Source organism: Armigeres subalbatus, chromosome 3 (assembly GCF_024139115.2).
Source record: "Armigeres subalbatus isolate Guangzhou_Male chromosome 3, GZ_Asu_2, whole genome shotgun sequence".
NCBI lineage: Eukaryota > Metazoa > Arthropoda > Insecta > Diptera > Culicidae > Armigeres > Armigeres subalbatus.
In genome coordinates, this window is record NC_085141.1 from 382057890 (window position 1) to 382080444 (window position 22555).

At 39.8% G+C, this 22555-nt stretch overlaps 3 protein-coding genes across 3 annotated transcripts; 2 read left to right on the forward strand and 1 right to left on the reverse strand.

Moving 5' to 3' along the window:
* The first annotated feature begins 297 nt into the window (after positions 1-297).
* LOC134222931 (general odorant-binding protein 45-like) lies at positions 298-1295 on the forward strand. Its single transcript, XM_062702077.1, has 2 exons — positions 298-1087; positions 1171-1295. The coding sequence occupies exons 1-2, from the start codon at positions 298-300 to the stop codon at positions 1293-1295; spliced, it is 915 nt and encodes a 304-aa protein (XP_062558061.1).
* Positions 1296-2172: 877 nt separating this feature from the next.
* LOC134222932 (general odorant-binding protein 45-like) lies at positions 2173-14729 on the reverse strand. Its single transcript, XM_062702078.1, has 3 exons — positions 14319-14729; positions 2309-3011; positions 2173-2237 (listed from the first exon to the last, which is right to left on the reverse strand). Exons 1-3 carry the CDS (start codon positions 14727-14729, stop codon positions 2173-2175), a joined length of 1179 nt encoding a protein of 392 aa, XP_062558062.1.
* A 2339-nt stretch (positions 14730-17068) lies between these two features.
* LOC134222933 (general odorant-binding protein 45-like) lies at positions 17069-17990 on the forward strand. The gene is made up of 2 exons (XM_062702079.1): positions 17069-17804; positions 17869-17990. The coding sequence occupies exons 1-2, from the start codon at positions 17069-17071 to the stop codon at positions 17988-17990; spliced, it is 858 nt and encodes a 285-aa protein (XP_062558063.1).
* The last annotated feature ends 4565 nt before the right edge of the window (positions 17991-22555 follow it).

Genomic DNA, 22555 nt, shown 5'->3' on the forward strand with positions numbered 1-22555 from the left:
TAGGTGGTACATATTTACTCTTCAGAGTTCCGTACCTGACTCGGCTCTAAACTAAATTTTTCATTCACTGGCTGTCGCTCCATTGTCTGTATTCTATAGCTTACATAGAACGATAGTTCCTCCCTACAATTGTATTTGAGTATTCATATTTCGGTACGTGATACTTTCAATAATCAAATACGCTAACAACTGACAGTGAAAATGAAAAAAAATCTATCTCACCATTCAAGTAATTAATTGACGTTCAATAGAACAGGAGTAACTATTTTGTAGAAGCAAAACCAATATTTATCAATCATGGTTCATTTTTCTGTTCCATTTATAATATTGGTTACGCAGCTTGTAACTGCAACTGATAGACACAAAATAGTCTACAAAAGCCTTCAAAGAGCATCCGACGAGTGTAAACAATATAACGTCCAAGAGGATTGTCTTGCTCGCTGCATAACACTTGTTACACGTGATTGGACAGATTCAGACGGATTATCACCGGTGTATGGTCGTTTCTTCCATCCGAATCCGAACGACACCTGTAGCGACAACCGCACCCAGAGATGCCTCCAGAGTAGCGATACGAAAGTTTCACGGTCATCTAAGTGCACCCGATCATCCGAATCGGTACAGTGCTATTTGGACCAGTACGGGACGGTCAACACAACTGTTCCACAGTCGATACGGTTTACCACCCTACATGATGCGCAGCTCGTTCTCGAGTGCGCTGCCATGTTGGGGTATGCGTCGTTTGAACAGCTGAATGAATTGCTGAACGATGACAATTTCGTCCGCCAGGAAACGCGATGTGTGATGCGCTGTTTCATGATCCGATCGGGGCTTTATAGCGATTCGGCAGGTCTCAACATGGCGCGGTATTACGTTCTGTGTGGAGGATATGAAGATAGTTTCTATGAGCAGGTTGCTGAGTGTTCAGCCCGATTGCGTCAAGAAGTTTCTTGTGACGATAAGTGCACGCTAGCTCAGCGGTTGGCTATCGAATGCATTGGAGTGGACTATGCCACCTCAACGATATTGCAACAGAAGGGCAACTCGTATGACATTATACAGGCATATCAGGGCAGTGAAGTGTATAGTAAGTATCATTGGTTACTCGTGTCAGTTTGTATTTTTGAACACTTTAATTAATATTTCATATTTCTACTTATCTGCTCGCAGATATCGACGCCCAGAATGCCAATTCGAACGTCGCCTTGTCAGCGGTCCAGCAAAACAAAGCCATTAACATCGACAATATTAACTCGGACTTCTATAAATTCGGTGATAAAATAAAATTTGATTGAATTGATTGATTGATTAAATTAGAATTATTGCTGATTTAACTTTCATTATAGTGAATGACCAGTGATGTCATACATCTGTTAACATTGCGTGCCACATTTGGGATATTTATTGTCATCTTGCTGCTTCGTATTGATAAAACACTACCAAACACTACAAGAATAGTTCATAGTGAGCTTTATTATTAATTTCATCATTTATACATCCACAATATATTTTGGATTTCATATGTTATATGACTAATAAGAATACTCTCATGACTAGTAAAGTAAAGCAAATTTCCCACTCGAAATGTGTCTACGGGGGCTGTGGAAACCCCCAGATGTAATCGTTATCATCGCTAACTGATACTGTTACTAATTGCACAGCTCTCTTTTCAACTGACTAATCATAATGATTTGCCTATGAAACGAACCGATTAGATAGAGAGAAGATCTGAATGTCCCCGGGTATTATTACTCAATCATATGCATATCAAATGACTTGGATTTCCATACTTACATCACAAGAATAATGTAAACAGGTATCTAGTTTCGATTGAAAAAGTTCACAATGTTAATGTTTGTCTTGATGAATTTAAATACGGGCGATAAAAATATTCAAAAAAAAATTTTTTTTGTCTCTAATTGATATTTTGAGGAGGCAAAACAAAATTCGGATAATGTGGCGAATTTTTAAACCATTTTTAAACAAATCCGAGGAGCTTTTTTATATGTTTCGGTTAAATTATTTAGATTGCATCTTTAACGAAAAATCGGAAGTTGGCTCTTAGGAATACATTTTTGAATTTATTTGGGAAATGATATACAATCTTGCTAACCAACGGTTTTCGTATACACGCCTCCTATGGAATCAGCTATCAAAATTATCAACAATTGTTTATCCACCTTTAACGAAGTAGTTATTGTTAATATCATTCCCAGCATAATTCTGTACAATCGAATCTGAAATATTTGCATGTAGATGAAAATCACTAAATGTCTGTAAATTCATGTAACATATTTATGCTACTTACATATAACAGTGGATCCATTGTTCGCCATGATATTGGTCGGCCCAGCGTCCAACTTTTGATTGTACCGTTCCCCGATACATTCCACTGCCAGCCGCTGAGCCAGCGTACACCGGTCTTCGCAAGGGGTTGAACTTCGCACCCGATTCGTACATTGCCTCACAGCACGGTAGAACTCATCTTCATACCCACCGCATGCGACGTAGAACCGTTCCATGTTGAGTCCGTCCGTGTCGGAATACATTCCGCTGCGAATCAAATAGCACCGAAAGAGACAGCGTGTTTCCTGCATGTCGAACTTGGAATCGGCAATTGAGCCGAGAATTTGATTGCCCGAATATCCAAGCATGGCGCCGCATTCCCAGATGATCAGCATCTGTTGCAAAGGCGTGGGCGGCACAAATCTGGCAGCCTCCAAATTCACCCGCCCATACTGGTCCATGTAGCACTGGACGGAACCGGCGGCGCGACGACATTTCTCCTGTGGAGCTATGCCAGCATCAATTTCTTGTAAACATCTGAGCGTCCGATTGGTGTTGCACCGATCGGTTGGATCCGGTTCGAAGAAACGGTCATAAACGAGACTCAGTCCAACGGTTTCGTTCCAGTCACGAGTCAGCAACGTGACGCATCGCTCAAGACAAAGGTCCGGTGGACTGTATAAACCACATTCTTCGTTGATCACACTGAGACTTTTTTGAACGATCTTATGATGGTAGCCATGCGAAATTCTTGCTGCGGCTAGTATTGCGGAAAGTATCGCGTAATGTGCCATGCTGTGTGTTTTCATTCAAAACTGAAGGATATCTAACGATTTTATTCATTCTGTTTCAAATGTGTTAAGGTAACGAAGCTTTCTTCGACTTTCGATAGCCATATCAAACAAAAGTCACGCTGTGGCATTGTTGATAATATTTAGGAATTGTATTTAGCGGGAAGTTTCAATAGTGTGTTGTAATCGTTTCCAATTATAATTATCAGGGCTCTTTGAAATGCATTATGGTCTTATTAGCGTCTTGTACATGACACATTTGGTGCGGTGGCGAATCTTTTTCGACCGCAGTTTCTTCTGGAGCCCGTAGTAGGCCCGACTTCCACAGATGATGCGCCTTCGTATTTCACGACTAACGTTGTTGTCAGCCGTTAGCAAGGATCCGAGGTAGACGAATTCCTCGACCACCTCGAAGGTATCCCCGTCTATCGTAACACTGCTTCCCAGGCGGGCCCTGTCGCGCTCGGTTCCGCCCACAAGCATGTACTTTGTCTTTGACGCATTCACCACCAGTCCAACTTTTGTTGCTTCACGTTTCAGGCGGGTGTACAGTTCTGCCACCTTTGCAAATGTTCGGCCGACAATGTCCATGTCATCCGCGAAGCAAATAAATTGACTGGATCTGTTGAAAATCGTACCCCGGCTGTTACACCCGGCTCTCCGCATGACACCTTCTAGCGCAATGTTGAACAACAGGCACGAAAGTCCATCACCTTGTCTTAGTCCCCGGTGCGATTCGAACGAACTGGAGTGTTCACCCGAAATCTTCACACAGTTTTGCACGCCATCCACCGTTGCTTTGATCAGTCTGGTAAGCTTCCCAGGAAAGCTGTTCTCGTCCATAATTTTCCATAGCTCTACGCGGTCTATACTGTCGTATGCCGCCTTGAAATCAACGAACAGCTCACTATGGGGCGGCTCCATACAAAGTGGTGGCCAAACATATTTTTTTGGTTTTTCCGCATTATTTTATAGTATTCTAGTAAGATTAGCATATAATTAATCATATTTATGCATTTTCATCGCATCCGGAAGGTGTAACTAGTATTTAACCCAGTAATGAGCTACGTATTCCTAAACAATAAACTTGAACTTGGTAGGATTTGGGTCACCGTGAACTTTTATATCGTTAATTTGTTGATATTTTTCGGTGAAAACTAAACACACACTTTGCATAATTTTGCATAACGTTTCGGCCTACTGCTTTTCAGCCATCATCAGATCTAAAATTTATTGAAACATAGTTAACAATTTTCATTTAAAAAATACAAAGTACAATTTTCTTCTACCCACTTGCAATTGATCAAACGTTCACCACCAGTGTGGTTTTCAAACTAAAACCCCCCCTAAATTTCTGTATCCCACACGATGCTCTGCGTGACGTCACCCATCTTCTCTTCGTGTTGTATGTGTTCTGAGTGATCGTATTTTGCACACTAGGCCATTGTATGCAGAATTAATTCTACCACATTCACGCTCCATGTTGACGGTTCTGTCGTCACCAATTAGCTTGATATGGAAAGCCTCTGCTATTAGTCTGCTCTCCTGGTTTTCAATCCTCTCTAGAATTTCGGTTTAGCTGAAGTTAAAGTTATGTCCTTCTTCCAGGAAATGTTGTGTTAGACCCGTTTTTGCCTCCTTTTTCTTCATGTTGTTCTGGTGTTCGTTGAGTCTTGTGTCCAGCATTCTGCCTGGCTGTCCCACATAGATTTTCCCATCATCGGTACCGCACGGAATGCCATACACAACATTTTTGGTTTTTCCTTTGGGGATAGGGTCCTTCAGACGGCAAAAAACGGTGTCTTTGATTTTGTTTCGTGGTTTGTGTGCTAGTGTTATGTTCTGTTTGTTGAGTATTTTTGCGAGTTTTTCACTCAAGCAGGCCGGTGGTTTTACTCGCGCCGCCGACGATTCTGAGTCGGCGCGCCGCCGATCATAATTTGGCCACGCCGGTGACTAATCGCAATAAAAAAAATCAATTAACTTAAGTCGAGTCGAGCCAAGCACGAGATTCAGTGTCTCGGCCTAAAAATTGAGATCGAAATACGTATCTGTGAAGAAATACAGCGTGGTAGAGTTAATTGGAATAGTACTAATGGTCTTATGTCTTCAAGTCAAAATTCAAGTCTTATGGAAGTCAAAATTCAATTTCAAATCTACCTCAAGCTATGGTGTCCCTAGGTCAGTGTAGTGACATACATTGTCTTGGATAATTAACAGGTTGGTTGATTAGTTTGAGAGTTTGAATGAGGATTTATCTAGTATAATAATACATAAATTGTTAAACTGATCTTTGGAATGCGTTAAGCCAAGGCCTCATTTAGTCGGGCACCTAAACTTGTAAGTGACTCGCAAAATGGCTTTGTTGTGGAGCCTGGATACATGCCCAAAGCGTCCCCATTCTTGAAGGATCTGGCATTGGTGCAGTTGAGGAATTTAAGTTGCACATTAGTTATTTTGACATTTTTGCCTTTCTCGTATACTAAGTATTCGTAAAGGCTATATGATCACACCAAAACCAAACTTTTGATAAAAGGCTCGGAGATCCATAGTGTTATATACCAATCGACTCAGCTCGACCAATTGAGGTGATGTCTGTTTGTGTGTACGTATGTATGTGTGTGTATGTGTGTATGTGTACAAAGTTTTTTAGACACACATTTTGGAACTCAGCATTACCTGATTTACTCGCAACAAGTTGCATTCGACGGGAATGCGGTCCCATTGTTTGCTATTGAAAATTGACCTAATCGGACATTGCATATCGGAATTATTGAAAAATCATTGTTTTTCCCAAGGGTCCCCCTTGGAAAATAAAATTTCAAAATCGAAAAAAAAATTTTTTTTTCAAGAATGGTGGAAATGCATAGTAATTAATGCAAAAACATGCAAAATGATAGAAAATATGCGATCTATCCCCTAAAGTGCTTTTTTGACCTTTCCTATGTGATTTTTTCACGAGAAAGGCATAATCGCCGCTAGGTGGATTAATCTGGGTTTTTTTTTATTTATTTAAATCAACTTATTTTGGAAAAAAAAATCAACTTATTTAATCAGTTTTCTTTGTTTTAAGATTTGTGCTATTATATATAGTTGGCTTATAAAGCAAACTGATTTAGCAAAATAATTAAATTCCAACTGTTAATGCTTTACCGATTTTTTTGTTCCGACTCCCGAGTAAGTAATTCATATTTTGAAATCAATTTCTGAACATAACTGACAAAACCACTTGCTCAGCATAAGCAAAGCAAATATTACGAGCATCAGTTAAAAACGCTACCCAGACGTAATCCAGCACTGGGGTGTTGTCGTCTCGCTGAATAGTAGTTAATCAAATTATTTAGTTAAAACGTCAGGTATTTCAAACATAACGAAAATTTAATTTAATTTTATTGTCTTGAAATTATTTAACACTGTATTATAAAAGCCTTATTGTGAAATTCCTGGAATTTCGGAGAATATTCGAAGAAGTATCGTTCAAACATTCATTTATGAATTCCTTCGAAAAATACTCCAGAAATTAGTTCGGAAATAAATCAAGAAATTTATTTGATAATTCCTTCAGATATTCCTCCGAAAAGTTCCTTTTAAAAAGAATTAAAAGATTATTTTAGGAATTCTTCCTATTTTGTTGGGTATTCCTTCGGAAATTCCTTACAAAATTTCTCCGAAAATTCCTCAAGAATTTTCATTACGGATTTCTTCAGAAAATCCTTTACGAATTTCTTTCGGAAATTGCTTAAGCAATGCTTCGGTTTTTTTCCACAAATTCCTACAATCTCCTTCGGAGACTCCTTGCGGAATTCCTTTGGATGTTTCCTTAGCAATTACTGTGAAAATTCCTTAAGGAATTCCTTAAAATATTTCATTAGATCTTTTAAGAATTTCTTCGAAAATTTTTTCCTTTGAAATTGTTTCGGCATTTAATTTATGAATCGCAGGAAAAAGTTTTTCTAGATATTCATAAGGAATTAATTCAAATTTTGCCTAAGGATTTTCTTCAGAACTTCTTCCAGCAACTTCTTTAAAAAAATCTTCGGGAATTCTTCCGGTACTTCCTGCAGGAATTTCTTCAAAAATGCCTTCATCTTGCCTAAAGTGTTTGTTGTTTATTTTTGGATTTTTTTTCGAAAATTCAATAAGTAACAACGTCGCAAACAATTTCATTTTCAATAAATTTGATAAAAAAAAATCTGGAGAAATCTCCGAAGGAAATCTTGGAGGTTTCACGAATAATCTTTTAAAGAAGTCCCTGGAGGAATATCCGAATGAATTCCGGGCGGTATTTTTTGTTACTTAATAAATAAAATTCTGGAGGAATTCACAAATAAGTTTTTGGAGGCGTTTTTAAAGAAATTTGTACTGGGTTTAGTGCAGCAATTTCCAAATAAACTTTTGAAGCGATTCCCAAAAGAGAACCTGAATGGATTTTCAAAAATAATTCCTAAAGGAACTTCTAAAAGATTTTTTGAAGGTAAAATACTTCCCTAAAGAATTCCTAAAGGAATTTCCAGAGGAATCGATAAAGGTTTTTTTGAAGGATTTTATGATGGAATTTCCGAAGGAATTCTCAAAGGAAATTACGGAGAAAATCCTAATAGAATTTCAGGGAAAATGCCTACTAGTTTATGTGATGTAATTCCTAGGTTTCTCCAAGAATTCCTTTGGAATTTTTCTCAGTAATTTATTCGCAATTTCCTCCAGAGATTCCTTTGAAGATTCGTCCAGGGATTCCTAAGGAAATGCCCTCAAAAAGTTCTACAAAAACTCCTCCGTAAACGAATTCCAGAAAGTTCTTCGGAAATTCTTTCGGATATTTCTTAAAATTTACTTCGGGATTACGTCAGAATTTCCTCCACGTATTCCTTTGTTTAAGAAAACCTTAGGAAATTCGTTAAGGTTCGTTCTTTTAGAAATTCCTTTGGAAATTTCTTAGGAAATTGCTTTAGGAATTGCTTCATAAAATCCTTAAGGAATTCTGTTGGATATACCTTCCGAAAATCATTCGCAAATTCCTTTTGAAATATCAACGGAAAATATTTTAGAGTTCCTCCAAAATTCCTCCAGGAATTCATTTACAGATTCCTTCGGAAATATGTTTAAATTGGGAAAGTTTTTTGATCACCGTACATGACTCAATCATTATTGATTTATTGGCATTTATCGGTGAGTACAACATCTAAAGCTCAAAGTAAGAGGGAGCGCAACAATGAAGAACAGTATGGATAGGTGTCACAAGCGAGCGACGAGTATGAAGCGAACAGAAATTGAAATTTTAGTAGAGGGCCAGTTGTGAGAACAGCATTGTTGAAATCGCTGTTATTCTGCCTAACGTCCACCCAGGAACGGCTTGGGTAGTAGCATGGTGACTACTCTTACCAAGACAGGCAAAATAACAGCGATTTCAACCTACTATTATGCTGTTCGGCGCATGAGAACAGTTCTAGCGATCGGTGGCTTGTTCGGAGATTCATACGAAAGTCGCGCTACTTTGCTTCACGCCTCATCCCGCAGCTCTTACTTTGCCCAAGATGATCTTATTCGAACCGCATTTCAATTTTGCCATTCCTTTTGCCAATTCTCACTTTCTTCGGAAATTGTTTTAGGAATTCTTTCGAAACTATTTATACTCTTTCGAAACTAATTTTCGAATGAAATCCTGAAATAATATTCTACGGCAGCGGTTCTCAACCTTTTTCTTGAGAGGTACCCCTTCGAACTTTTGCATTAATTGAGGCACCCCCTCTTGAAAGTAGGCTACCAAGTTTCTTAGAAGAATAATTCCGAGCATTTTTGAAGGAGGCTTCCAAGCCTACAAAAAAAGCTTCATAATTTCTTGAAAGTAGGCTTCCGCAGCTCTTGATAATAGGCTTCTAAGCCTCTTGTAGACACGCTTTCTAGTCGCTTAAAAAGATGATTCTTTTGCATCTTGAAAGGAGGCTTCTGAACCTCTTGGAAGAAGAACTACGAGCTTCTTGAAGGTAAGCTTTCGAGTATCTTAAAAAGAGCCGTCCGAGCTTTTTGAAAGAAGGCTTGTGACCTTCTTAAAAGGAGGATTCTTTTGCATCTTGAAAGGACGCTTCTGAGCTTCTTGAAAGTATGCTTCCAAGCTTCTTGAAAGAAGAATTCCGAACTTCTTGAAGGGAGGCTTCCGATTCACTTAAAATAGGCTTTCAGGCCTCTTAAAAGAGGCTTCTGAGCTTCTTGAAAGTAGGCTTCTAGCCCTCTTAAAAGGAGGCTTCCGAGCCTCTTGAAAGGAGCTTCTAAAAGTTTGTTTCCGCACCTCTTGATAAGAGGCTTCTGACTTCTGAGCCCCTTGTAAAGAGGCTTTCGAGCATCTTGAATGGTGGCTTTTGAGCTACTTAAAAGGAGGCTTCCTTTGCATGTTTAAAGGATGCTTTTGAACCTCTTGAAAGTATGCTTCCAACCGTCTTGGAAGAAGAATTCCGAGCTTCTTGAAGGGTTGCATCCGAGGCTCTTGAAAGTAGACTTCCTGACCGCTTGAAACGAGGCCTTCAGGACTCTTGAAAGGAGACTTCCGAGCCTTTTGAAAGAAGGTTTTCGAGCTTCTTGAGAGGAGGCTTTCAAGCCTCTTGAAAGAAGGCTTGCGAGCCACTTTTGAAAAGAACCTTCCGAGCCTCTTGAATGAAGGCTTCCAAGTTTTTTGAAAAAGGCTTCCGACCCTCTTGAAAGGATCCTTCAGAGATTTTTGCTTTTTGCTTCCGGATCTCTTAAAACGAGGCATCCGGGTCTCAAAATCATATATGATGCAGCATAAGATGCTAGAGTGGAGACGATATACGTACATGTTGTATGGGGAAGTACCTATATCGCCTCCACTTTAGCATCTTATTCGGCATTATATACAATCTTGTTGTGACTGGGAAGGCTTCTGAACATCTTGAAAGGAGGCAATCGAGCTGCTCTGAAGAAGGCTTCCGAGATGCGTAGAAGAATGCTTCTTATTCTCTTGCCACAAAGCAACCGAGCTTTTCTGTAAAAAAAGCCTTCATGCCTCTCAAACGGAGGCTTCCTAAACTTTAGATTCGAGATTTTGGTTCAAAACCATGTTTCTAACATATTTGTCAACATTTTGTTTAGATCAGGTAGATTGCAATAAATATTTTTTTAAATTTGCTTTTTGTCCGATTGTTTTTTTTTTTTTTTTTTTCATACGCTGTTCTGGTTTAGGAGGGCAGGGTTCAATTGGCTTTGATTTACTGATCGCCATGCATATTATGTACAATACAAAGATTTGAAATAAAATATACACAATTATTAAAACTTTTTCAATAAGCTCCGATTGGAATTGAAATACGTCCGCCATTATGCATTTTTGCTCCCTAGGGCCAGTGGAGGTACCTCCAGGGGTACATATACCCCAGGGTGAGAACCGCTGTTCTACGGTTTTACCTGTGGTTTTACTAAAGGAATTTCCCAACGAGAACCTTAACGGTTTTTGTAAAAATGCCTTCACGGAGTTTCCGCAGATTTTCTTATAGGGTTTTTCAAAGGAATTTCTAATGAAACTTAAAAAAAATTGTAGTTTCCTCCGGAAATTCCTGCAGGAACTCCACGAAGAACTTTTTTGACATATTTTACCAACTTTTAAGAAAAATATTCAATTTGGTTGGTCATCGTGCCCAAGTCTTATTCAGCCAGAGCTCATTCTAGTTATGTTGATCATACATTGAGATTTGGGCATACAAGGACGCGGGGTGGGGAGGAAACTGTGCAGTGGGGTTGTCAAAAGTGGTCTCTATCGTGAATGCCTGTCCAGGATCTAAGGGTCACAGCAGATGAACGAAGTGAAATTCTCTAAATGTACTAGATACGCAGCCGCTCAAACATTGCCAAAGAATAGTAGTTAGAGTTTTTCTGAAATTTAGATATATTGAGAAATAAATCGACTGGAGTTTATCAAAATCCTGAGTAGCAACCATTGATATGTACAGTCAGTCTAAGCTAAGCTAAGCTAAGCTAAGCTAGAGTTTATCAAAATCCTGAATTGGGAAAACTTTTGAAAAAAAAATATTAACAAATTAGTCCTATGACACCGAATTCTCAATACTGCTCAAGAGATACGAAAAGTGAAGCGAGATTCGTTGTTAAATTTTGATTCAACAAAATCAGAGAATGATAAAATAATTTTAATTTAAATAACATTTTGAGATCAGGTACCTGATATTATATAAGTATACTTATTAGTGTCGCTGGTAATTTACTATGGAATGTGCTGTTTGATGATCGACAAACATAGAATATTTCAATTTTAATCCACTGAAGTCGATTTTTATACGGCCGATTCGTACGGTGTGACGCAAAACCACGTGAATTCAAAAATCCGCGTTAAAATTGATTTTTTTTGCCATTGATTTTTTCATCCACGCCGGTTCACGCCGCCGCCGCCGCCGCCGATAAAAGCCAACGGCGCGCCGCCGTGACGCCGCCGCCGCCGCCGGGGCAAAAGTGACCACTACGCCGCCGCCGCCGATTATATGACCGGCGCACAGGTCTAAATGGCACATGAACAGAGAATTATAAACAAGGTTATCGTGAAACCATTGAAAACTTTTGTAGTCAGTTGGGTAGATCAAGTTTCTATATGGAATGTTAATTTTCGGTTTGTTTTTACCCATTTTCACAAAAATAATAATAAAGTGGGTAACATTTTTAAGACTAAATTTGACATTTAACAGTTCCACATTTAAACCAGTATTTGATTTGCACGATTTTTTTTTGTTTGTGCTCGATAATTGTTATTAACAAAAAAAAATCCATTTTTTTTCGACTTCGTGCCAAAATGACGCTCATTCGCAGCTATGCGCAGCAGGATTCTCGTTCCGCAGATAGTATAGACCCCAAACTAAACTGTGGTGGTGGTCTCTTGAGACTGCTCGGCCCTGCTTGTTAGATATAGTCCAACTTAGAAAAAAAAAATTTTTTAAATAATTACCCATTTTTGACTATTTTTTATCAACCGTGTAAGCTCAACAGCATACCCATTTTAAAGCTTAGACAATTATCTTTCCAACGGTGTATTACTTTCCAAATTTGGACCGTTATTCGCTGAGAAATTTGCATTGTTTGAGATGCATTTTTTTACAATTTTCACAATTTTCCTAAGTTTGATGTCTGTGGCACAATGAGTTTTCATCACAGAGGGCTGAAATTTTGGGAATCTAGGTTTGAATTCAAGATAAAATTTTCAAAACGACTTATCTGCTTTTGTAAACAAAGATTCAAACGACGATTTGATGAATCTGATAGCTCTCCCACGCAAACCAACACCACCATCAAGTAGCGGAAACCTTCACCTACCTATTGGTGGTGTTGGTTTGCGTGGGAGAGCTATCAGATTCGTCAAATCGTCGTTTGAATCTTTGTTTACAAAAGTAGATAAGTCGTTTTGAAAATTTTGTCTTGAATTATCCTTCTTTCAAATGGTATACAAGACACGTCATTCAAAGCAAGTCAATTTTTCGATTTTTGGCCACCACTTTCCCCATAATGGTGCGTTGGGACATGGTATTCACGGCATTTTTGAAGGATTTGCCGTAGAATAAAGATCTGGTCCGTTGTCGAGTGGCCGTCAACGAAGCCGGCTTGATAACTTCCCACGAACGCATTCACTAATGTTTACAGATGACGGAAGATGATTTGGGATATCACTTTGTAGGCGGCATTAAGGATGGTGATCGCTCGAAAGTTCTGACACTCTGTAGGGATTGAGACGGGTATGATAAAATAAATATAAACTGAACAAGAGGGCATATACATTGGACATGAGTGCCAGATGTGTGAGTGACAGATGAGCGGAGTTAGCTAGTAATAGTTAGTTAGTAATGCTTCCGAGATGCTGCGGATCGGGCAGCAGCTGGAGACGGCTGATTCGGATGAAGCCGTCTCCTCCGAAAACATTTTTTTTTTCTGATTTTGATGCAAGATTGATGCTCTGAGCCTGGTAAGTTCTATCCATGACTGCATTACGAGATCAGTGTTTGATTTGAGTTCAGTGTTAGAAAATTTAAACAAAGAGTAGGAAAAAGTAAGCAAAGAGTTGCATATAATGTTGTTAATGATTTTTTACTGATTTTGATGCAAGATTGATTTTCTAGAGCCTGGTAAGTTCTATCCATGACTACATTACGAGATCAGTGTTTGATTTGAGTTCAGTGTTAGAAAATTTAAACAAAAATGGGAAAAAGGAAGCAAAGAGTTGCGTAGAATGTTGCTAATGATTTTTAACTGATTTTGATGCAAGAATGATGTTCTAGAGCCTGGTAAGTTTTATCCATGACTGCTTTCGGAGATCAGTTTTTGTTGTATTACTGATGATTTGTTTCTGATTTAGATACAAGATTGATGATCCACAGCCTGGTAGGCTCTATCCATGACTGCATTCCGAGATCAGTGTTTGTCTTGAGTTCAGTGTTAGAAAATGTAAACAAAGAGTTGGAAAAAGTAAGCAAAGAGTTGGGTAGAATGTTGATATCAATTTTTTTCTGATTATGATGCAAGATTGATGTTCTAGATCCTGGTAAGTGCACCGGTTTTGGCCAACTTGGTGCCTAATTTGGCCAACCCTGAAAAATACATATTTTTCCAAAATAATCGATCAGTTGAAAGCAGCGTTGAAACGTGAGGAATATATCTCTTGTTGGAACTAATAAAACCCTTGCGAATTGTTTTATTTTTGACGTTATTCGCAAAATTGGCCAAATTAGGAACATGGCCAAAACCGGTACAGTTCTCCTATGACTGTATTCTGAGATCAGTGTTTGTCTTGAGCTCAGTGTTAGAAAATGTTAACAAAGAGTAAGTACAAGTAAGCGAAGGGTTGCGTAGAATGTTGTTAATGGTTTGGTTGGAGATTAAAATTACGTGTTTGTGTGTAAATTTTATTTGAAATTTTAAATCGCAGGTTAGTTTTGGAAGCATAATTTGAACACTTTATATAGAGATCGATTTGAAACTATGTAAAACTTATGTGGAATTAATGCACACTCATAGTTGAGCAGAAAAAAAACTCGATGAGTTTATTTGTAAATTTTTTTAATTTGTTGTGAATCTCATGAAGGTCACAGTTCTCCGTGACACTTTGAAGCTCACACTGGAAAAGAAAATCACTATAAAACAAAATAATGATAATAAAACTGTAAGAGAGTAGAACAGGCGGAAGATGTAGCGATTGAGACGGGTATGATAAAATAAATATAAACTGAACAAGAGGGCATATACATTGGACATGAGTGCCAGATGTGTGAGTGACAGATGAGCGGAGTTAGCCTTCAGTTTTGTGATGTATTTCGTGGGAAGAAGTAATGCTTCTGAGCTGCTGCGAATCGGGCAGCAGCTGGAGACGGCTGATTCGGATGAAGCCGCCTCCTCCGAACACGACATTGGCTTGTCGCCTTCCATGTAGATGAGGCATACCCCTTCTTTCCACTCCTCCGGTAGCTGTTCAGTTTCCCAAATTCTGACTCTCAGTTTGTGCAGGCAAGGGGCTAGCTTTTCCAGGCCTATCTTGATGAGATCAGCTCCGATACCATCCTTCCTAGCTGCGTTATTGATCTTTAGCTGTTGGATGTCATCCTTAACTTCACTCAAGGGGAGGTTGACATCCATCTTCCGCTGAATTGACGTAGTCATCTCCTCCGCTGCCTTGACTTTCACTGCCTGTACTCTCAGCGCCATTAAAATGTTCCTCGTAGTGCTGCTTCCACCTTTCGATCACCACACGTTCGTCCGTGAAGATCCTCTCATCCTTATCCCTGCACATTTCGGCTCGCGGCACGAAGCCTTTGCGGGATGCGTTGAGCTTCTGATAGAACTTGCGTGTTTCTTGAGAACGGCACAGCTGTTCCATCTCCTCGCACTCCGCTTCTTCCAGGCGGCGTTTCTTCTCCTGAAAAAGGCGGGTCTGCTGTCTCCGCTTCCGTCTATAACGTTCCACGTTCTGCCGGGTACCTTGCTGCAGCGCGACCGCCCGCGCTGCGTCCTTCTCTTCCAGAATCTGTCTGAACTCTTCGTCGAACCAATCGTTCCGTCGACTTCGTCTCACCTACCCGACGTTGTTCTCCGTTGCGACATTAATGGCTGCTTTGACTGTATTTCAGCAGTCCTCAAGAGGGGCCCCATCGAGCTCACCCTCTTCCGACAACCCTGTCTCGAAATGCTGCGCGTATGCAGTGCCGACATCAGGTTGCTTCAGTCGCTCTAGGTTGTACCGCGGCGATCGTCGGTACCGAACCATCACCAGATAGTGGTCAGAGTCGATGTTAGCGCCACGATATGTCCTGACGTCGATAATGTCGGAGAAGTGCCGTCCATAATCAGAGCGTGGCCGATTTGTGATTCAGTCTGCAGTGGTGATCTCTAGTTGTTCCGATACGGAAGGCTGTGTTGGATGTAGGTGCTGCGAATGGCCATATTCTTGGAGGCGGCGAAATCAATTAGTCGTAGGCCGTTTTCGTTCGTCAGCCGGTGAACGCTGAACTTCCCAATAGTCGGTCTAAACTCCTCCTTTTGGTCAACCTGACCGTTAAAAACTCCTATGATGATTTTGACGTCGTGGCTTGGGAAGCTGTCGTACTCACGTTCCAGCTGCGCGTAGAATGCGTCCTTATCATCATTAATGCTTCCGGAGTATGGGCTTTGGACGTTGATTATGCTGAAGTTGAAGAACCGGCCTTCGATCCTCAACAAGCACATTCTCTCATTGATCGGCCACCACTCAATCACGCGCCTTTGCATATCACCCATCACTATGAAAGCTGTTGTGTGTTGCCGCATCTGTGGTAGATGGTGTGATTACCTCGAAACGCTCACACAATTGAACCAACATTCCAACAAACCTGTAGCGCTACGATGCCGAATCCATTGTTCTTGAGCACGTTGGCAAGTATACGTGTGCTCCCGAAGAAGTTGAGAGATTTGCAGTTCCACGAACCGAGTTCGTGTCACTTTTCGCAGTGGTCATCGCCGGTAGTTCCGGTCCGTACTCTCTTGTTTATTATTCGTTACGTAAGTTTTATTTTAAAGGCTAGGTTGCAGGGCCTGACACCAAACCCCTAAATTTATGGAGGACCATTCCTCCTTATTTATAGTAGACCATGGTGCACAGTTTCACTTAGAATCCCTCGCTGGCACTCGGACGGTGATTAACCGCCCCTAACATGGAGAACAGACGCTCAGTATATTTGCCCCTCAGGAGAGGAGAACCCCCCCCCCCCCCCCTTCCATAGTTCCCACAGTGGTTGGTCACTCGATCTTTCCTAAGGTTATCCCGGTCAGCGCCACGAAGAGGTGGAGATAGAAGTTGCTGGGTAAGAGGCTAAGGACCCCGTGATGGTGTCTATTTTTTTGCTGTCTACTAGGGTGGCTCAAATCAGTATGAAAAGAACTTATTTAATTTTTTTTTGATGGACCGTCATTTTAATCCCCTCAATTTAACGCCCTAATGCTCTGAGTGAATTTTCAGTCACAACGGTCAATGTTTCGGCGGAGCTAAACATCGAAAAACAGTCATTTCAAGCTAGATGGCATCATTTACGATGACGAACTATGACACTCTTTCAGTTCTTGCTGAATTTGATACATAATGTTATGCTGAAAGCCGCGAGAAGATTAGAGTTCCCCCCACGAAGTTATTAGCATTTCTCTGAAGGTTATTGTTGTCTATATTTTTATAATCCTAATGTACTTATGTATACATATACGACCTATAGGTCGTAGAAACTATGAATCACTTTCGCCAGTTATTTCAAATTTAATAATAATTTTGCAAACGTGATTTAGCTTCAATGCTTTATCCACCAACATAGCGGAAGAAGCTAGTACGTGTTGCCACAGTAAAAATCGCCCTCGCATATGCAATAATCCATTCAACATTTTACCATTCATAGAATGGCATGACCTAGATGTAAACATAATCATAAGCTATATTGCGTTCAAACCAAACAGCAGTAGCTGACACAACCTATACCATAATGAATAAGTTAAGCGTAGCATTGGTAATCCTTACACTGCTCGCGTCAACAGCAAATTGTCACCAACACAAGATTGTCTTGAAAAGTCTCTCCGGAACAAATGTCGAGTGCCTACGGTATGGTCCACCGTGGGATTGCGTGGCGCGTTGCCAAACTTTGCTCACTCGCGATTGGGTTGATTCGACCGGAATGCGGTCTGCGTACGATCGGTTCTATCAGCCGGATCCGAACGATCAGTGCAACCTGAACCGCATGTGGCGGTGTTTGAACAGTTCGCTGTCCGCTGCATCACCGGACCAGGTGTGCCTCCGTACCGATAAAACAATTCAGTGCTACCTGGATCAATACGGAGAGGTAATTCAGAATCAATCGAGGTATGTGGCCCCTAGTCGATTGCAGGAGACTCAGATCTTCATGGAGTGTGGGGCGATGCTTGGGATCTCGCCCCAGCGAGTGTTGGAAGTATTGGACAAAGGGGAGTTTGAGCTGCCAGAAGTAAGTTGCCTGGTGCGGTGTTTCCTTGTAAGGTCTGGTCTGTACAACGACGAAAGTGGACTGGCGTTGGAGCGATTCTATGTGGCGTGCGGAGGCTATGACGACGAATTTTATCTCAATGTGAAACTGTGTATTGCGAATGTCCGGGCAGCTGGTGCTTGCGACAAGTGCACTATGGCACAACGGTTGGCCCTGAAGTGCATCGGTAATCAGTATCCCATTTTCGAACCTACCACTTACAGTAAGTGAATCGTGAGATTGAATACTTAGGCATTAAAATTACAAGTAATTCTTATTTTAATTTTCAGATATGTATTCTACTAATACTGCTGGGCGTGATGTCAACAATAATTACAATATTATTTTTGATTTCGGTGACACAGTTGGACAACTTACTGCAGGTACAGGAACCGGAAGTATTCCATAAATTTTGCTTTGCAGATTGCAGACTGGTACATCGATTGACTACTGTTTTGCTAAATAAACTCTCATAACAAACGAAATTAGTTTCATTATTAAAATATCTTAAATGGCATCGTAATTAAAAGAATAGTGTATGTTGCATTCAATTCAACGGAGACTCGATTATTCAGATGATTTATCCTCTATTTTAGTTTCAATTTTATATTATTTCCAAATTTTCCATTGGGGATCTAACACCTATTTCACAAAGACTTTATGAGATGAATGGGCTCAAAACAATAAAATGTTGTTTTATAAATGTTGTGTAAATGTTGTTTTATCATAATGTAATAATGGTTTAGGAATAGCACCGTATTTGCATTTAGAACCCAAAACCTTTGAACGATACTTCTTGCGACTTCTTACTATTTACTAAGTATATTAAAATTTAATTTAAAAAAAAAGCACATTTCAGCGCCGTCACTTCACACTCCTTTTAACATTCTTGCTGGTATAGAATGACCGCTTTACCACATCGATTTTCCACATCGATTTTCGCTCTACCACATCGATTTTCGAAATGCTGCTTCTGATCCTGCTTATGAGTTGCTTCGTGTCTTTGGCCTTACAATCACCTTTGTATATAATGGAGCTGAGAAGATCAAATAATGCTATGATAGTTTTCGAAAGATTTTCACGCTTAAAATGTTCGACCGTGTACTTTTCTCATGATCTCTGTTTGCTTGAAAAATTTACAAAGTTCGCCGCAGTATTTCCTGTTTCCACGGCATTTTGTAAGCAATGTTGGAGTGAAAGTGTATATGTGACAATTATAAGGATTCATTTATAGAGAGTTATTGAAGTCATTCCAATTTTTTTAGTTGCCACCCGTTAGGTATTATATTTTATGATTTGTAACTATCAATATTGAATGATTGTTTTTCTGCCAAACTTTATATCAAATACAGAATACGCATAGCTAAACTTGTCTCAAATTACAAATAACACTGCATAATGCAAAATTTAATTTGTTGTATTAATAGAATAATAGAATAATAGAAAAATGTTTCAGATACACCTACACGTAATGAGTGTTTGGAATATTAGGCTTTTTAGGATACGAAACAAAACGGTTACTTAAGTTCACTTTATTTCGTTTACTTTAAGTGTTTCAAATATAAAACACTAACCGTAGTGGACAAACAAAAAAGGGAATTTTGTTTCATTTTGACGTGGGTACACGCAAAAAAAGCGTTCATAAATTCGTGAACTAACGAGTTCACGTTGTATTTTTTCGGGAACAACAGTCACGGATTCGGAAATACAGTCACGTTTTCTGAAATGTTTTGGAAAGCGTGACTGGTGCTCCCGAATCCATGAATTAATTCACGATGTATTTTTGCTGGTTCACGAATTCTGGAACGCTTTTTTTTGCGTGTAAGCCAAGATCAACGAATAGCAAAGATGACCAATTTGTCCTTGATAAATATTTACAAAGCTCTCTAAACGACAAAAGGATTTTTACATATCGACCCCTTCGCGCTATTTTCTCTTTCTTATAGGGTATGGTACCCTGAAGGAGAACATGTCCTACTTTTTCAAAATAAAAATCGGATTTCCGCCTTCTGCTCCTTTTCACTCTTTTTCGACTAGCTCCGAAATATATACATATCTCAATGACAGTTAAATGATTTGGCTCAATGAAGTGAGGAAAAAGTAGCTCATTGAGTATCTTAGAGGCTTATTCCGAACGACGGAATTGATGATGGCGAAAAATTTTAAGATAATTTTTTGGATAAGGGCTGTACGAAATCAAATTGCATCACTTTCAAAGGTCGATAACATTTTGCTTCCTGAATTGATTATAATGAAATGTTGTGTACGACAGCTTCAGCATGTGTTTTTTATACTGCGTGAGTTTCATTGCGAAATTCTCAGAAGTTTAAACATTACAGTCGAAGGAACAGAAGGTGTGCGATATAATTTTGTGCACTCCCCTTAACAATCCATATCTTAAGATAAGATGCTAGTGATCTAATGTTGTGCCAATGGCCCCAAAATCAACGGAGTTGCGACCGGTCCAAAGATACAGGACTAGAATAAAAATAAAAGGTTTGAAGGCATTCATAATTTTGCATTATGTAAGATAAAATGCTGTATTGGTCTCGTGCGGTGACATTTTTTATTGGCTATAAATAATAACGTCAACATTTTCTACTTTTTGACTAATTTAAGATAAGCTTTCCAAAAACCCCACATGTTTTGTCGCTTTTTCAGTAAAAAACCAAAATTAAAAAAGTGTTGAAATATAATTTTGGACTGATATTCTCAAAATGTGGGGGGGGGGCATCCATCTCATTGTTCAGGCCGGTTCACAATGCAGCCCTTTTTTGATTTTTTGGTTTTGTTTTTTTTTTGTAATAGCTAGAGGCGTTAAACAATATGGATTCTTTGCCAAAGTTGACCCCAATTTAATCAAATATTCGAGTGCGACAATATAATGAGTTAATTTGTTCGTACACACTTCATTTTTTTTACCGGGATCTCAGCAAAATGTTGAACTTTTACCGAGTTTCGCACAGCCGTGCCCCAGCAAACATGTTTTTTGCCGAGATTTCTGTCAAAGTTGCTGAAAATCAGCAAATAATTTGCCGAAAATCAGCTAACAAACGTCATTTTTGCCGGGATATCAGTTCTTATTTTGCTGGGCAGCCGGCTGTGCGGATTTTTGCCGAGCTGCAGAATTCAAAACTGAGTGTGTAGGGAAAGATTTAAAGCAAAAAAAAAATCTGTTTAGGACTTGTACAACTTAAGAAATTATGAGTCCATTTAAGTTCATTTAGCATTTGAATCTATTAACGAAGTAAAGTGACTCGAGTCGAGTCAAGTACGAGACACTGAAGACGACCTTACTGTTGAGGTCGAAATACGTATCTGTCAAGGTACAATCAAGTGGTGGAATTAAATGGGATGGTACAAACTCGTTTTATGACAAGTGAAGATATTCCACTAAAAAGCTCAAAATAATTTTCTTAAGCTTAATAATTTTCATTCGCAATTCAAGCAGTCGAACAAATGTTAATCGATCAAAACGGTATACACTGAAGTCGCCTTTTATGCGGTATTAATATGAGGCTTCTTTTAATGTGGATTTTGAGTCTCACGCGTTTTACCCGTTTACGCAATATTTTGAGAAAGGGATTGGTGCCTTAATACCAGAAAAGATCCAAGTAAACCGTGCTTTAGTTCGGTTGTGTTATTTTTTATTTTGCGCTTCAATCTGTTGTTGCCTAACATTTACCCGAATTTCGATTCGGATATGACGCAAGTGGCTAGTGACCGCGATGCAACAAGAATGTTCTGTGTTCAAAGTATTTTTTTTTCCGGAAGTAAGTGGATTTTTGATGATATATAGGGAGTGAGTGCTAGTAATGGACCCCGTGCGTATAATGGACCCCCTGAACAAAAATCGAGAGTTTACGCTTGAATCTACAAATTCCTGCAAACTTCCATAGGATAAAGTTGCTTAACTTATCAGGGTAGTAGTTCCATACAATTGTTTTGCACTGTGAGACTGAAATATAGTTATATTCACTAATTTATGAATGTAAACGCGCTAAAGGGTCCATTACTAGCACAGAGGGGGGTCCATAATAGGCAACAGGAACATGTTGAAATGGAACATGTAAATCAAATGGGGGGACCATAATACGTATGTAAACAAACTCGAAGTTGCGTATTATGGACCCGGGGGTGGCCCTGGCTACATAATTTTAAAATACATATTTTAGTAGTAAAAATAAATGTTTTACCATATGTTATGTACGAAACGCGATGCTGATACCTGTTGCTTGTCATCTAGTGCTACAGAATGGCAATTTGTCATGAGTCTTACTCTAGCGAAGCGATTGAAGTAAGTTTCCGTCGTTAAGGGGTCCATTACTAGCACTCACTCCCTAATCAAAAATTCTGCCTTACGCACAATTTACCAACGAAAGATATTCTTCCTCAAGCGTGAAATGGACCGGATATGAACTAATTTGGTAGGATTGTTTCAAAATGTTTTGCCTTTCTCGTATACTAAGTATACGGTAAAGGCTATATGATCGCTCCAAAAACAAACTTTTTATAGAAGGCCCGGAGACCCATAGTGTCATATACCGATCGACTCAGCTCGACGAATTGAGGTGATGTCTGTGTGTATGTGTCTGTGTGTGTGTGTGTGTTTTTTTTTCTTCCTAAACAATGGAGGGGGAATCTGCTCAACAGACATCCTGGGTTGACCAGGAAGTGCGGGGTTAGGGATCACCGAGGGAGGCAGGACTACATTCCCGACCCGCTAAACCGTTTCCATTGGGGCAGCAGGGACAGCAGGGACAGCATGATGTCCAAGGGCTTGACGACCCCTCCCCAGCTGTCTGCGAGTCAGGGAGAACTGCCTAGGGCGTGGTGGGATTTAGCAGTGGGCTCTGCTAAAATCCCTCCCAAAAAACCACAAGTGCCCGTAAGCGGACTCTATCAAAGCGACTGTGTGCCGCTTCAAAAGCACAAGCCCAGGGAGGGAGTGCCAACTGGCATGTGGAGTGTCCC